Source organism: Balaenoptera physalus, assembly GCF_965194825.1.
Source record: "Balaenoptera physalus genome assembly, chromosome: X".
Lineage (NCBI taxonomy): Eukaryota > Metazoa > Chordata > Mammalia > Artiodactyla > Balaenopteridae > Balaenoptera > Balaenoptera physalus.
This window is the reverse complement of record NC_138903.1, coordinates 10907242-10922730: the sequence shown is the minus strand read 5'-3', so window position 1 is coordinate 10922730 and position 15489 is coordinate 10907242. Positions and strand designations below refer to the sequence as shown.

The following is a 15489-nucleotide window of genomic DNA, read 5'->3' as shown; positions in this document are numbered from 1 at the left end:
GCTACCAGAGTCGAGCTGCCCAGCCAAGACCACAAGCTCTTACCCTCTTGAAGCCCCAGCTCCCTCATCTGTGCCTCACAAGGCTGCTTGGAGGGTGAAATCGACACAGAGACATCCAGCCCTTAGCATGAATGCTCAGTTTGTAGTAAGTGGTCAATAAATGTGACCTGTCTTTATTACGATCAATCATATCATGCCATCCCTCAAAGGGCAAAGGCAGATGCGGGCATGGGTTTGCCTAAAAATAGACATCTGAGTTTCTAGGAAATGAAACTTTAAGCGGGTGCTTCCTTTGCAACATAGTGCCCTGTGGTTAACCCTTCATTAGACCTTAGACACGAAATGAGCCCAGGCGCCAACATTCAGATCCAGAAGTTAGAGTGGGTTCCTGGTGCAGGCACTCCATTGTGTCTAATTGGGGTGACAAAACCATTTCAAGAAAAGGTCACTGATGTCTTTTTGTGAAGAACTTTGGGCATACCTAATAACGCACAGCACTTGCAAAGGATTTGAACATATATTTTGTTATCTGAGCCCCTGCAATGGCCCTGCAAGGCAACTGGAGAGGTGCAGTGATGATCATTTTATAGCCAAAAAAAGTTGAGCTTCAGAGGGCTTAGGTGATACGCCCAAGGTCCCCCAGCTAGTGACTGGGAGAGCCAGCACTGACAGACCCTCTCCTCGACTAGACTTTAGTCAGGCTCCTCTAAGTCACTAGGCCTTGATTTGGGGGCTTCTGTGTCCGTGTGGCCAGTTTTAGCAAGAATCCTTTTAGGTCAGTTTAGCAAGAATCCCTCACCACGATATCTGATCATCCTTGCTATCTGATCAAGCCTCTCATCCGTACCATCCCCCAGGTGATACCCCATCTCCCCGGCCCGCTTTCAGCAAGAGCCCTGTCAGGTCGGTCCAGCCAGAACGCCCCCTAACCCTGATGTTTCCTCTTAGTAATTTTCCAACCACTGACCCCCACTCTGCTCCTGGCCTATAAATCCCCATGTGTCTCTGCTGTATTTGGAACTGAGCCCAGTCCTATACTAAGGTCTCGTTGCCCCACCTGCTTTACCTACTGTCCGCTTCTGGTTTCTTTGACCATACGCGAGCCCAGGCTCCTGTATTCCCCGTCCTGCCCGCCTCCCCCGCTGCCACACACACATACTCGTTCAGACGCCACCAAATGCTAGAAAAGGCAGAAAGGAACTTCAGTGATTTCTACGGCGTTAAAGCCAAAAAGGTGAGGTGAAGAAAGTTAGACCCATAGAAGCTATTTCCCCAATTCAAACGACCGCTCCTCCTCAGGGCGGGACGCAGTAACTCCCGTCGGAAGTTGCACAGAGCAAGTATTGATTAATCTGAAATTACAAAAGACCCCCATGAGTAATCTTGATTGTGCAAGATCATGGAAGAAGTTTTCCTCAGCAAATAACCGAAGTACAGATACTTCAACATCTCTCTTGCCAGCCGGTTTCAGTTCTTCCCACAAAAAATGACAGATAACACTTTTTAGGGATCTCTTAGCTGTCCTTACCATTTTTAGTCTTCTTCCAAAATGAAACAGAGAGGTCTGGTTGAAGAGAGCAGAGCATGAGAGGTGTCAAGATCAGCCTGAGATGGACCCAATAGCATCAACTAAGGTAAAGAGAAAACACCAAACTTTACATTTCAGAGACAGCAAAGTACTGAAGCTTCAAAGCGTGCTGGGAGCATGGCTCTAATACCTGCTGCTGAAAATACCTATTAATAGTATTTACTTCCTGAAAGTTATCTAGAGACACACTCCAGAAAACCATTTCTAACATTATTCAAAAGTCTGACTTTATCTTCGAAGAAATGACATTTGAGACTACCAAAACTCATTAGATTCTAAAAGAAATTTTTCTTTTGCATATGATTTGGGTTCCCTCTTCCTCCCCTCCCCTCTCTCTAAGAATGGCTCATAGATCTAGTTATTTAAATGATCTGAGTTTGTCCCAGTGTTGAAAATACCTTTCTTGGCTGCATGGAGTGATTCGAGGTCTGGAGTCTTCTGAAGTGAAGAGATAGGCTGCAGGAAACCTAGAGTCACAGAGACTCCAGGCTGCCAGCCGTGGAGTTTCCAAGTGCAAAGACAAGATTAGGGGGTTGGGGGGAGGAGCGTGACTATTTAAGCCATCGCAGGCATGAGGTCTGCAGAAGCAGCAGGTTCCTCTTATTTCTACCACCACAATCGGGGCAATGTCATGTCTAAGTCCAAGCAACCTGGTTGATCCATCTCCTTTTTTCTAGGAGTTTCTGCACCTCAGCACTACTGCCATTTTTGGTGAGATAATTCTTTGTGGCATCATAAGATGTTTAGCAGCACCCCTGACTTGAACCCACTAGACGCCAGTAGCACTGCCCCTTGACAATCACAGATATCTCCAGACATTGCAAAATATCCCCTGGGGGGCAGAAGTGCCCCAGATTGAGAACCACTGTTCCACAAGTATCTTAGAGACACGTCTAAATTTCCCTCATTCTGTCTTAGGCCCAGCTGAAAGGGACTCTGGTTTCTAAGCAGGGGCAGAGCTTCCAGTTGGTTCCCTCGCTTCAATGAAACGAGGGCAGCTGCACTCGCAGTCCAGGGTCATGTAAAACCTGCTTCTCAAAGTGGGCTTCCCGGGAGAATCGCTCCCTTCTGAACTGATTATTGGCGCCTTTTGGAGGTAGAGTCAAAATATCAGTATTTACGTTTAAAGGTCTTTAGTCCGCCTAGTCGCCCCGGAGAGAATTTGAAAATTGCCAAGTGTGCCACAAGAAACACAGCTGACAGCCATCAGCCATCAGGGTTAATCTACTGAATTGAAAAGTCAATAGTGCCCCAGATCAGCTGAAAACCTATTAGATACAATAATAAGTGATCTTTACTGAGAGTTTATTATGAACCAGACACTGTTTTAACTGCCTAATATGTACGATCTCATCAAATACTAAAAAAATGAAGTAAATATCTTATTATCCTTTCTTTTTTAAACAAATAATGGAATTAATGCAGAAAAGATACTGGACTTTCCTCAGGTCACATACCATGTAAGTGATAGTCACACAAGCAAAAATCAAATGCCCTCTTAGCAAACCACTTTGCCACGCAAACAATATGTAAAAATCAATAGCTTTCTCATATATAAACAATAACTAATCCAGATGGATAATAGAAGAGATTCCACGCAAAACAGCAACAAAAATACGAAATACTTGGGAAGAAAACTGACGTGAAACGCTTGGGAATGAAGCAGGTGGTAGACGGGCAGGGTACAACGATGCCTTACCTAGTAGGCTGCTGGCTATGCATTTGCCCCTCAAATCCACTCTCCATGCCTTCCCACCCGGCTCTGTGTCCCAAGAGGCTGAGCTGTACAAACTCCATCACTAGCTGGCAGACTTCCGGTTGGGTCTGGCCAATGGGGAGAAAGGTCAGAGTATTCACCCCTGGGCTCCCTCCCTCTCCAATGCTGTGGGCTGGCTGCCACCCTGCAACGATGCTCTTGTCAGGGGACGCTCCCCTCATGGCCACTCTTCCCGAATTCCACTAACTGTTCCTCCGCCTTGCCACTTTAAGCCTGGGGTTGTGAAGACTCAACCCTTGAAACGCTGCACCACGGTTGGGGATTTCCCTAAATCCTGTCCACACTGTCATGAATAGTCACTTTGCAAAACTCATCAATTTCGGACTCTGAGTGTGCCACTTGTTTTCTGTCAGGACCCTGGAAGATGCAAAGAAGATGTAAACAGATGAAGAGAAAGAGATGGTTATTAGGGCTAGAGGTCACAGCTGGGCATTTTTCATTTATCACAAAGATTAGGGTTATGTTATCCATAAATGTCATCTCCTCTGGATAGTAAAGGGTACGTGACCAGATATCTCTCATAAAAATGAGGCATTGGATCTGACTGGGTTAAGACCCCTGGTGAGAATAGTCAGGTAACTTCTGAATGAAAAAGTAATAAGGGGAGGATTTCTCTTCTCGATCTATAAATGCATCATAAACGCTGCATTGCCTACAATGGCATAGTGCCAGTACGTCAGTGAAAAGGAGGAGATAGCAAAGTTAAGTAAAAGCACACATGGGAGGGACCTCCCTGGTGGCGCAGTGGTTAAGAATCCACCTGCCAATGCAGGGGACATGGGTTCGAGCCGTGGTCCGAGAAGATCCCACATGCCGCGGAGCAACTAAGCCCGTGCACCACAACTACTGAGCCTGCGCTCTAGAGCCCGGGAGCCACAACTACTGAAGCCCGAGCGCCTAGAGCCCGTGTGCCACAACTACTGAGCCCACGTGCCACAACTACTGAAGCCCGCACGCCTAGAGCCCGTGCTCTGCAACAAGAGAAGCCACCGCAATGAGAAGCCCGCGCACCACAACTAAGAGTAGCCCCTGCTTGCCGCAACTAGACAGATGGCCCGCGGGCAGCAACAAAGACCCAAGGCAGCCAAAAATAAAAATTAATTAATTAAGTTTTAAAAAAAGCACATATGGGACATTAAAGTCACATCAATGGCAAAAGGAATTATTAAGATAAAGTTGGGCAACTGGCTTAAAGTTTAGAAAAAAATTAAGCTGTAGTCTTACCTTGTTTCTTACATCAAAATTAATTTCAAATGGCTCAAAAATTTAAATGTAAGACATTGAACATTAAAAGTACTGGAAGAAACCACAGATAAATATTTTTATAATCTTGAAGTGAGAAAGTCATTCTAAGTATGACAACAACAACAAACGAACACCAACAGCAACGACCCCAGAGTCTGAAAGAAAACATCAAAAAATTTGACTACATAAAAATAAATCTGCTTACTCATCTATAAAGTGAGGCATGAGGCTGTGTGATCAGTAAAGGCACACCCAGGTTTTATATGGTAAGCTCCCGAGAGATTATGATACGATTATGCTTTCTTGTATTGTTATTTATCTTTGATTCTATCTGCTAGGTCCCCAGTGATATTGCAGACCCCTTGAGTTAAGGATGCACTGTCCCCAGTATCTCGTCCAGAGTTGGTATTTAAAAATCATTCTTCATGATGATAAAAACGAAAGTGATCATGAAAATAAGAAGAATTTGATCACTTAGGTCAGTTTTGAGAAGAAGAGCTAGTCGTGGCCCCCGTGAGCTACCCGCATCTGGGTGACGTCGTGGGCCCAGGACCCCCCAGGTTAGTTAGCTCAAGAGAAATGACTGGATGAAGAGGATAGAGTGCTTCTATTCATCTTGGGAGGACAGGCCTCTCATTGGCTGGGATACCTCATACTCGGTTTTCTAAGTCTCACCGCATTTCTTTTTTTCCTTTTAGATGGAAACAAAGAAGATGGAAAGGGCCCTTGGTGGGGAGTTAAGGTTTAGTAGAGGGTTGGTAAATTTAGGAAGTTGAGACATGCCAATATTAGAAGATTCTTTGTTGTTTGTCTGAAGTTCAAATTTAATTGGGTATCCTGTATTTTATCTGGCAGTCCTAGTTTAGTGTCATATTTTAATCTAGGGAATTAAACATTGAAGGACTCCTAAGATTAAGTTTCTGAAATTAAAAGGAAGTCCAGGCTTAAGTGGCATCCAGAGTGGTGGGTGAACAAGTATACAGCTGGGTACAGAAACCCCAGGTTTGAGCCCCAGTGCTGCCATCTGACTCTGACATAGACATCAAAGGGGTTGAGTGGAAACTTAGCATCATACATACTCTCCTAAAGCTGCTGGGAACCTAAATAAATCCCTTAAATAAATTGCTCTAGTCCAGCTAATGCTGTGTTCCCAGCATGGGGAAGTATAACGTCTTAACGTTTCTCTATTTGGGCGAGCATGTGAATACAAACAGGACCCCACTGCTTCCCCAATTTCTGTTGGCTGTTTCCACTCTTGCATGCTGAAAGTCAGGGTTGGCTTGAGGAAAAGGAGAGAGAACTTTAATGACAAGCATCATAGTATTTTTATAACAAGGCTGAAATGTTAACCCTTTCAGTTAGATACAACCATGAACGTTTTTCAAATAAAACTCTTTACTAGAAATTTTCAAACTAACACAACATTGTAAAGCAACGATAAAACTAATAAAACCCCAATAAAAACTAATAAAAAAAAGAAATTTGCAGATACCATGAGCCTGCTCTTTGTAAAGGACACGCGGAAATAGAACACAGCCTCCATAGCTCCTTCGCATATAGTATATTTTTAGCATTGTAAAGCCCCAGTGTCATAATTAACCTTGTCTTTTGTTTCATTCCCCCCTTTTTTAAATTTTTTAAAATTTCTATTTTATTTTTTTTAACATCTTTATTACCCCCCCCTTTAAACTGAAATGTGAAGCACTTCTCTGCTTAGTCCTGTAAGTTTCATTTTACCTTGAAATGAAAGTGTTCTGAAAAAGTCCTTGACAGGATATGCAAATTCATATTAAAAAAAACCTTCTTTCGTGTTGAGGGCTGGTCCCACATAAACATTAGAGTTTACCAGATGAGTCCAAAGGGTCAGATGCTTTGAAAAAAGGCCCTGATGCAAATAATGGAGTGGATGACTTAGTTAAAAAGAGAAAAGGTTATTTATGGAGGTAATGGTCGCTAAGCAGCTCTGCCTGCTGCCTTGGAAAATCAGAAGCAGTTTTGCCAGGTGGGCATCAAAGATAATCCCTCTTGCCACTTGGTTTTCGTAGACTCATAAGTGGATTCATTAGGACTGAGGTATAGTGGCAAGAACAATTGCTTGGGATACGAGAGACATGGCTTTGTAATAAAAATGTGACCTCACACCCGTACATTCCTTCATGTTTATCACGCCATTGAGTTAGAAGCTCCATCACTCGCAAAGCCTAAGAATAAAACACCTGTGAGGTGTCTATTGTTTTTAGTTATTTATTTATCTATCTACCTATTTATTTATTTCTGCACTGGGTCTTCACTGCTGCACGCGGGCTTTCTCCACTTGTGGCGAGCAGGGGCTACTCTTCGTTGTGGTGCATGGGCTTCTCATTGCAGTGGCTTCTCTTGTTGCGGAGCACAGACTCTCGGTGCGCGGGCTTCAGTAGTTGTGGCACGCGGGCTCAGTAGTTGTGGTGCACAGGCTCTAGAGCGCAGGCTCAGTAGCTGTGGCGCACAGGCTTAGTTACTCCGCGGCATGTGGGATCTTCCCAGACCAGGGATGAAACGAACCTGCGTCTCCTGCATTGGCAGGTGGATTGTTAACCACTGCGCCACCAGGGAAGTCCCGAGGTAGTTACTGTTAAAACCGGGTTTGCCCCCGAGGAAGCTGATACTCTAAGAAGTCATATATCTAATATGCAAAACCGGGTTGCAATTCATGTTTTTTTTGACTCCACTGCCCATGTTCTTTCTGAAAGTCATCTAATCAGCCAGGACCTCAGCAATTCAACCAGATAATAACAAAAAGTCCTTTTTGAGCTTATTTTCCATATTTGAGGTAACTGTTCATATTAAAAGTTATCATGTTTCAATGATTTATTGCTGTGTAACAAACCACTCCAAAATGTATCGGCTTAAAACAGCAACCGTTATGTTTGTTCACCATTCTGTCATTTGGCTGGGGCTCTGCTGGGCTGTTCTGTTTGTCTCAATTGGGGTCTTCCATGAGGTTGCAGTCAGACGGCTTTGTTCACCTGTCTGGTGCCGCGGTGGGGATGGTTGGGAGGCTGTGACTTCTTGCTCTTTTTCTTTCCATGTGGCTAGAGTGGGCTTCTTTTCATGGTGATTAGATCCTAAGAGTGAGCATTTCAATACAGATAAGCCCCAGTGTGCAAGCACTACTAAGCCTTGTTTGCATCAGCCTTGCTAATGTCCTACTTATTGGCCAAGCCCAGAGTCAATAAGGAAAGGCACTCCGCAAGAACGTGAATATTGGGAAGCATGGTTCATTCAGAACCACCAAAGTGATGGTCTACCACTTGTGATATATACAAGAGAAAGGTAAAGAGATATGTATTTAAGGCAACATCTGTTGTTTCAGATTCTTTGAAGGATACTGGATTCAAAACATTTTACTTTAGAATACTATGCAGCCTCTAAAAGTCATGTATTAGAATACTGAATGAGAAAGGGAAGACAGCAGAAGCAAGAAGAACTACAATCCTGCAGCCTGTGGAACAAAAACCACATTCACAGAAAGACAGACAAGATGAAAAGGCAGAGGGCTATGTACCAGATGAAGGAACAAGATAAAACCCCAGAAAAACAACTAAATGAAGTGGAGATAGGCAACCTTCCAGAAAAAGAATTCAGAATAATGATAGTGAAGATGATCCAGGACCTCGGAATAAGAATGGAGGCAAAGATCGAGAAGATGCAAGAAATGTTTCACAAAGACCTAGAAGAATTAAAGAACAAACAAACAGAGATGACCAATACAATAACTGAAATGAAAACTATACTAGAAGGAATCAATAGCAGAATAAATGAGGCAGAAGAACGGATAAGTGACCTGGAAGACAGAATGGTGGAATTCACTGCTGCGGAACAGACTAAAGAAAAAAGAATGAAAAGAAATGAAGACAGCCTAAGAGACCTCTGGGACAACATTAAACGCAACAACATTCGCATTATAGGGGTCCCAGAAGGAGAAGACAGAGAGAAAGGACCAGAGAAAATATTTGAAGAGATTATAGTCGAAAATTTCCCTAACATGGGAAAGGAAATAGCCACCCAAGTCCAGGAAGTGCAGCGAGTCCCATACAGGATAAACCCAAGGAGAAACACGCCGAGACACATGGTAATCAAATTGGCAAAAATTAAAGACAAAGAAAAATTATTGAAAGCAACAAGGGAAAAATGACAAATAACATACAAGGGAACTCCCATAAGGTTAACAGCTGATTTCTCAGCAGAAACTCTACAAGCCAGAAGGGAGTGGCAAGATATACTTAAAGTGATGAAAGGGAAGAACCTACAACCAAGATTACTCTACCCGGCAAGGATCTCATTCAGATTCGATGGAGAAATCAAAAGCTTTACAGACAAGCAAAAGCTAAGAGAATTCAGCACCACCAAACCAGCTCTACAACAAATGCTAAAGGAACTTCTCTAAGTGGGAAACACAAGAGAAGAAAAAGACCTACAAAAACAAACCCCAAACAATTAAGAAAATGGTAACAGGAACGTACATATCGATAATTACTTCAAACGTGAATGGATTAAATGCTCCAACCAAAAGACATAAGCTTGCTGAATGGATACAAAAACAAGACCCCACTTTTGGAGATTAACCAAGATGGCGGAGTAGAAGGACGTGCTCTCACTCCCTCTTGCGAGAGCACCAGAATCAAAACTGGCTGCTGGACAATCATTGACAGGAAGACCCTGGACTTCACCAAGGAGGATACCCCACGTCCAAGGACAGAGGAGAAGCCACAGTGAGACGGTAGGAGGGGTGCAATCGGAGTAAAATCAAATCCCATAACTGCTGGGTGGGTGACTCACAGACTGGCGAACACTTATACCACAGAAGTCCACCCACTGGAGTGAAGGTTCTGAGCCCCACGTCAGGCTTCCCAACCTGGGGGTCCGGCTACGGGAGGAGGAATTCCTAGAGAATCAGACTTTGAAGCCTAGTGAGAATTGATTGCAGGACTTTGACAGGACTGGGGGAAACAGAGACCCCACTCTTGGAGGGCACACACAAAGTAATGTGTGCATCGGGACCCAGGGGAAGGAGCAGTGACCCTGGGGGAGACTGAACCAGACCTACCTGCTGGTGTTGGGGGGTCTCCTGCAGAGGCGAGTGGTGGCTCTGTTTCACCGTGGGGATAAGGACACTGGCAGCCGAGGTTCTGGGAAGTTCTACTTGGCGTGAGCCCTCCCAGAGTCTGCCATTAACCCCACCAAAGAGCACGGGTAGGCTCCAGTGTTGGGTTGCCTCAGGCAAAACAACCAACAGGGAGGGAACCCAGCCCCACCCATCAACAGTCAAGTGGATTAAGGTTTTACTGAGCTCTGACCGCCACAGCAACAGGGAGGGAACCCAGCCCCACCCATCAACAGTCAAGTGGATTAAGGTTTTACTGAGCTCTGACCGCCACAGCAACAGTCAGCTCTACCCACCACCAGAGCCTCCCATCAAGCCTCTTAGATAGCCTCAACCACCAGAGGGCAGACAGCAGAAGCAAGAAAAACTACAATCCTGCAGCCTGTGGACCAAAAACCATATTTACAGAAAGATAGAGAAGATGAAAAGGCACAGGGCTATGTACCAGATGAAGGAACAAGAAAAAACCCCAGAAAAACAACTAAATGAAGTGGAGATAGGCAACCTTCCAGAAAAAGAATTCAGAATAATGATAGTGAAGATGATCCAGGACCTCGGAATAAGAATGGAGGCAAAGATTGAGAAGATGCAAGAAATGATTAACAAAGACCTAGAAGAATTAAAGAACAAACAAACAGAGATGACCAATACAATAACTGAAATGAAAACTACACTAGAAGGAATCAATAGCAGAATAACTGAGGCAGAAGAACGGATAAGTGACCTGGAAGACAGAATGGTGGAATTCACTGCTGCGGAACAGACTAAAGAAAAAAGAATGAAAAGAAATGAAGACAGCCTAAGAGACCTCTGGGACAACATTAAACGCAACAACATTTGCATTATAGGGGTCCCAGAAGGAGAAGAGAGAGAGAAAGGACCAGAGAAAATATTTGAAGAGATTATAGTCGAAAACTTCCCTAACATGGGAAAGGAAATAGCCACCCAAGTCCAGGAAGCGCAGAGAGTCCCATACAGAATAAACCCAAGGAGAAACACGCCGAGACACATAGTAATCAAAGTGGCAAAAATTAAAGACAAAGAAAAATTATTGAAAGCAGCAAGGGAAAAACGACAAATAACATACAAGGGAACTCCCATAAGGTTAACAGCTGATTTCTCAGCAGAAACTCTGCAAGCCAGAAGGGAGTGGCATGATATACTTAAAGTGATGAAAGGGAAGAACCTACAACCAAGATTACTCTACCCGGCAAGGATCTCATTTAGATTTGATGGAGAAATCAAAAGCTTTACAGACAAACAAAAGCTAAGAGAATTCAGCACCACCAAACCAGCTCTACAACAAATGCTAAAGGAACTTCTCTAAGTGGGAAACACAAGAGAAGAAAAGGACCTACAAAAACAAACCCAAAACAATTAAGAAAATGGTCATAGGAACATACATATCGATAATTACCTTAAACGTGAATGGATTAAACGCCCCAACCAAAAGACATAGACTGGCTGAATGGATACAAAAACAAGACCCATATATATGCTGTCTACAAGAGACCCACTTTAGACCTAGGGACACATACAGACTGAAAGTGAGGGGATGGAAAAACATATTCCATGCAAATGGAAATCAAAAGAAAGCTGGAATAGCTATACTCATATCAGATAAAATAGACTTTAAAATAAAGAATGTTACAAGAGACAAGGAAGGACACTACATAATGATCCAGGGATCAATCCAAGAAGAAGATATAACAATTATAAATATATATGCACCCAACATAGGAGCACCTCAATACATAAGGCAACTGCTAACAGCTATAAAAGAGGAAATCGACAGTAACACAATAATAGTGGGGGACTTTAACACTTCACTTACACCAATGGACAGATCATCCAAAATGAAAATAAATAAGGAAACAGAAGCTTTAAATGACACAATAGACCAGATAGATTTAATTGATATTTATAGGACATTCCATCCAAAAACAGCAGATTACACGTTCTTCTCAAGTGCTCATGGGACATTCTCCAGGATAGATCACATCTTGGGTCACAAATCAAGCCTCAGTAAATTTAAGAAAATTGAAATCATACCAAGCATCTTTTCTGACCACAACGCTATGAGATTAGAAATGAATTACAGGGAAAAAAACGTAAAAAAGACAAACACATGGAGGCTAAACAATATGTTACTAAATAACCAAGAGATCACTGAAGAAATCAGAGAGGAAATCAAAAAATACCTAGAAACAAATGACAATGAAAACACGACAACCCAAAACCTATGGGATGCAGCAAAAGCAGTTCTAAGAGGGAAGTTTATAGCTATACAAGCCTACCTAAAGAAACAAGAAAAATCTCAAGTAAACAATCTAACCTTCCACCTAAAGAAACTAGAGAAAGAAGAACAAACAAAACCCAAAGTTAGCAGAAGGAAAGAAATCATAAAGATCAGAGCAGAAATAAATGAGATAGAAACAAAGAAAACAATAGCAAAGATCAATAAAACTAAAAGTTGGTTCTTTGAGAAGATAAACAAAATTGATAAGCCATTAGCCAGACTCATCAAGAAAAAGAGGGAGAGGACTCAAATCAATAAAATCAGAAATGAAAAAGGAGAAGTTACAACAGACACCGCAGAAATACAAAGCATCCTAAGAGACTACTACAAGCAACTTTATGCCAATAAAATGGACAAGCTGGAAGGAATGGACAAATTCTTAGAAAGGTATAACCTTCCAAGACTGAATCAGGAAGAAACAGAAAATATGAACAGACCAATCACAAGTAATGAAATTGAAACTGATTAAAAATCTTCCAACAAACAAAAGTCCAGGACCAGATGGCTTCACAGGTGAATTCTATCAAACATTTAGAGAAGAGCTAACACCCATCCTTCTCAAACTCTTCCCAAAAATTGCAGAGGAAGGAACACTCCCAAACTCATTCTATGAGGCCACCATCACCCTGATACCAAAACCAGACAAAGACACTACAAAAAAAGAAAATTACAGACCAATATCACTGATGAATATAGATGCAAAAATCCTCAACAAAATACTAGCAAACAGAATCCAACAACACATTAAAAGGATCATACACCACGATCAAGTGGGATTTATCCCAGGGATGCAAGGATTCTTCAATATACGCAAATCAATCAATGTGATACACCATATTAACAAAATGAAGAATAAAAACCATATGATCATCTCAATAGATGCAGAAAAAGCTTTTGACAAAATTCAACACCCATTTCTGATAAAAACTCTCCAGAAAGTGGGCATAGAGGGAACCTACCTCAACATAATAAAGGCCATATATGACAAACCCACAGCAAACATCATTCTCAATGGTGAAAAACTGAAAGCATTTCCTCTAAGATCAGGAACGAGACAAGGATGTCCACTCTCACCACTATTATTCAACATAGTTCTGCAAGTCCTAGCCACGGCAATCAGAGAAGAAAGAGAAATAAAAGGAATACAAATTGGAAAAGAGGAAGTAAAACTGTCACTCTTTGCGGATGAGATGATACTATACATAGAGAATCCTAAAACTGCCACCAGAAAACTGCTAGAGCTAATTAATGAATATGGTAAAGTTGCAGGATACAAAATTAATGCACAGAAATCTCTTGCATTCCTATACACTAATGATGAAAAATCTGAAAGAGAAATTATGGAAACACTCCCATTTACCATTGCAACAAAAAGAATAAAATACCTAGGAATAAACCTACCTAGGGAGACAAAAGACCTGTATGCAGAAAACTATAAGACACTGATGAAAGAAATTAAAGATGATACCAACAGATGGAGAGATATACCATGTTCTTGGATTGGAAGAATCAACATTGTGAAAATGAGTATACTACCCAAAGCAATCTACAGATTCAATGCAATCCCTATCAAATTACCAATGGCATTTTTTACAGAACTAGAACAAATCATCTTAAAATTTGTATGGAGACACCAGAGACCCCGAATAGCCAAAGCCGTCTTGAGGGAGAAAAACGGACCTGGAGGAATCAGACTCCCTGGCTTCAGACTATACTACAAAGCTACAGTAATCAAGACAATATGGTACTGGCACAAAAACAGAAACATAGATCAATGGAACAAGATAGAAAGCCCAGAGATTAACCCACACACCTATGGTCAACTAATCTATGACAAAGGAGGCAAAGATATACAATGGAGAAAAGACAGTCTCTTCAATAAGTGGTGCTGGGAAAACTGGACAGCTACATGTAAAAGAATGAAATTAGAATACTCCCTAACACCGTACACAAAAATAAACTCAAAATGGATTAGAGACCTAAATATAAGACTGGACACTATAAAACTCTTAGAGGAAAACATAGGAAGAGCACTCTTTGACATAAATCACAGCAAGATCTTTTTTGATCCTCTTCCTAGAGTAATGGAAATAAAAACAAAAATAAACAAATGGGACCTAATGAAACTTCAAAGCTTTTGCACAGCAAAGGAAACCATAAACAAGACGAAAAGACAACCCTCAGAATGGGAGAAAATATTTGCAAATGAATCAACAGACAAAGGATTAATCTCCAAAATACATAAACAGCTCATTCAGCTCAATATCACAGAAACAAACACCCCAATCCAAAAATGGGCAGAAGACCTAAATAGACATTTCTCCAAAGAAGACATACAGATGGCCACGAAGCACATGAAAAGCTGCTCAACATCACTAATTATTAGAGAAATGCAAATCAAAACTACAATGAGGTATCACCTCACTCCTGTTAGAATGGGCATCATCAGAAAATCTACAAACAACAAATGCTGGAGAGGGTGTGGAGAAAAGGGAACCCTCTTGCACTGTTGGTGGGAATGTAAATTGATACAGCCACTATGGAGAACAATATGGAGGTTCCTTAAAAAACTAAAAATAGAATTACCATATGACCCAGCAATCCCACTACTGGGCATATACCCAGAGAAAACCGTAATTCAAAAAGACACATGCACCCGAATGTTCATTGCAGCACTATTTACAATAGCCAGGTCATGGAAGCAACCTAAATGCCCATCAACAGACGAATGGATAAAGAAGATGTGGTACATATATACAATGGAATATTACTCAGCCATAAAAAGGAACGAAATGGAGTCATTTGTTGAGACGTGGATGGATCTAGAGACTGTCATACAGAGTGAAGTAAGTCAGAAAGAGAAAAACAAATATCGTATATTAACACATGTATGTGGAACCTAGAAAAATGGTACAGATGAGCCGGTTTGCAGGGCAGAAGTTGAGACACAGATGTAGAGAATGGACATATGGACACCAAGGGGGGAAAACTGCGGTGGGGTGGGGATGGTGGTGTGCTGAATTGGGCGATTGGGATTGACATGTATACACTGATGTGTATAAAATTGATGCCTAATAAGAACCTGCAGTATAAAAAAACAAACAAAACAACTAATACTAAACTTTCATTGGGTTATTTGTATGGAAATATGTTAATATAAATGTTTCAGACATTACATGAAATTTCTAAAAATCTTATATTTGTATTTGTATGGAAATATGTATGGAAATATGTTAATATAAATGTTTCAGACATTACATGAAATTTCTAAAAATCTTATATTTGTATTTGTATGGAAATATGTATGGAAATATGTTAATATAAATGTTTCAGACATTACATGAAATTTCTAAAAATCTTATATGTTCTGGTATAATGTTATAAGTAATAATCCTAGTTATTACTTTAAAATGTATATCTCAGAAATAACTAATTTT

At 41.5% G+C, this 15489-nt stretch overlaps 1 protein-coding gene across 2 annotated transcripts in view; it reads right to left on the bottom strand.

The window, feature by feature from the left end:
• The window catches only part of TLR7 (toll like receptor 7), a 39447-nt gene that overhangs the window by 19683 nt on the left and 4275 nt on the right, over window positions 1-15489 (bottom strand). Inside the window, exons 1-2 of one of the 2 annotated variants that reach the window (XM_082446961.1) lie at window positions 1987-7166; window positions 1529-1629 (exon numbers count right to left, since the gene is read on the bottom strand). The exons of the other annotated variant lie outside the window; for it this stretch is intronic. Of the exons in view, the coding sequence (XP_082303087.1) occupies window positions 1529-1531 (3 nt within the window). The 5' untranslated portion in view covers window positions 1532-1629; window positions 1987-7166. Of the gene's footprint in view, window positions 1-1528; window positions 1630-1986; window positions 7167-15489 lie in introns of those variants that run through there. 2 annotated transcript variants of the gene reach the window in all.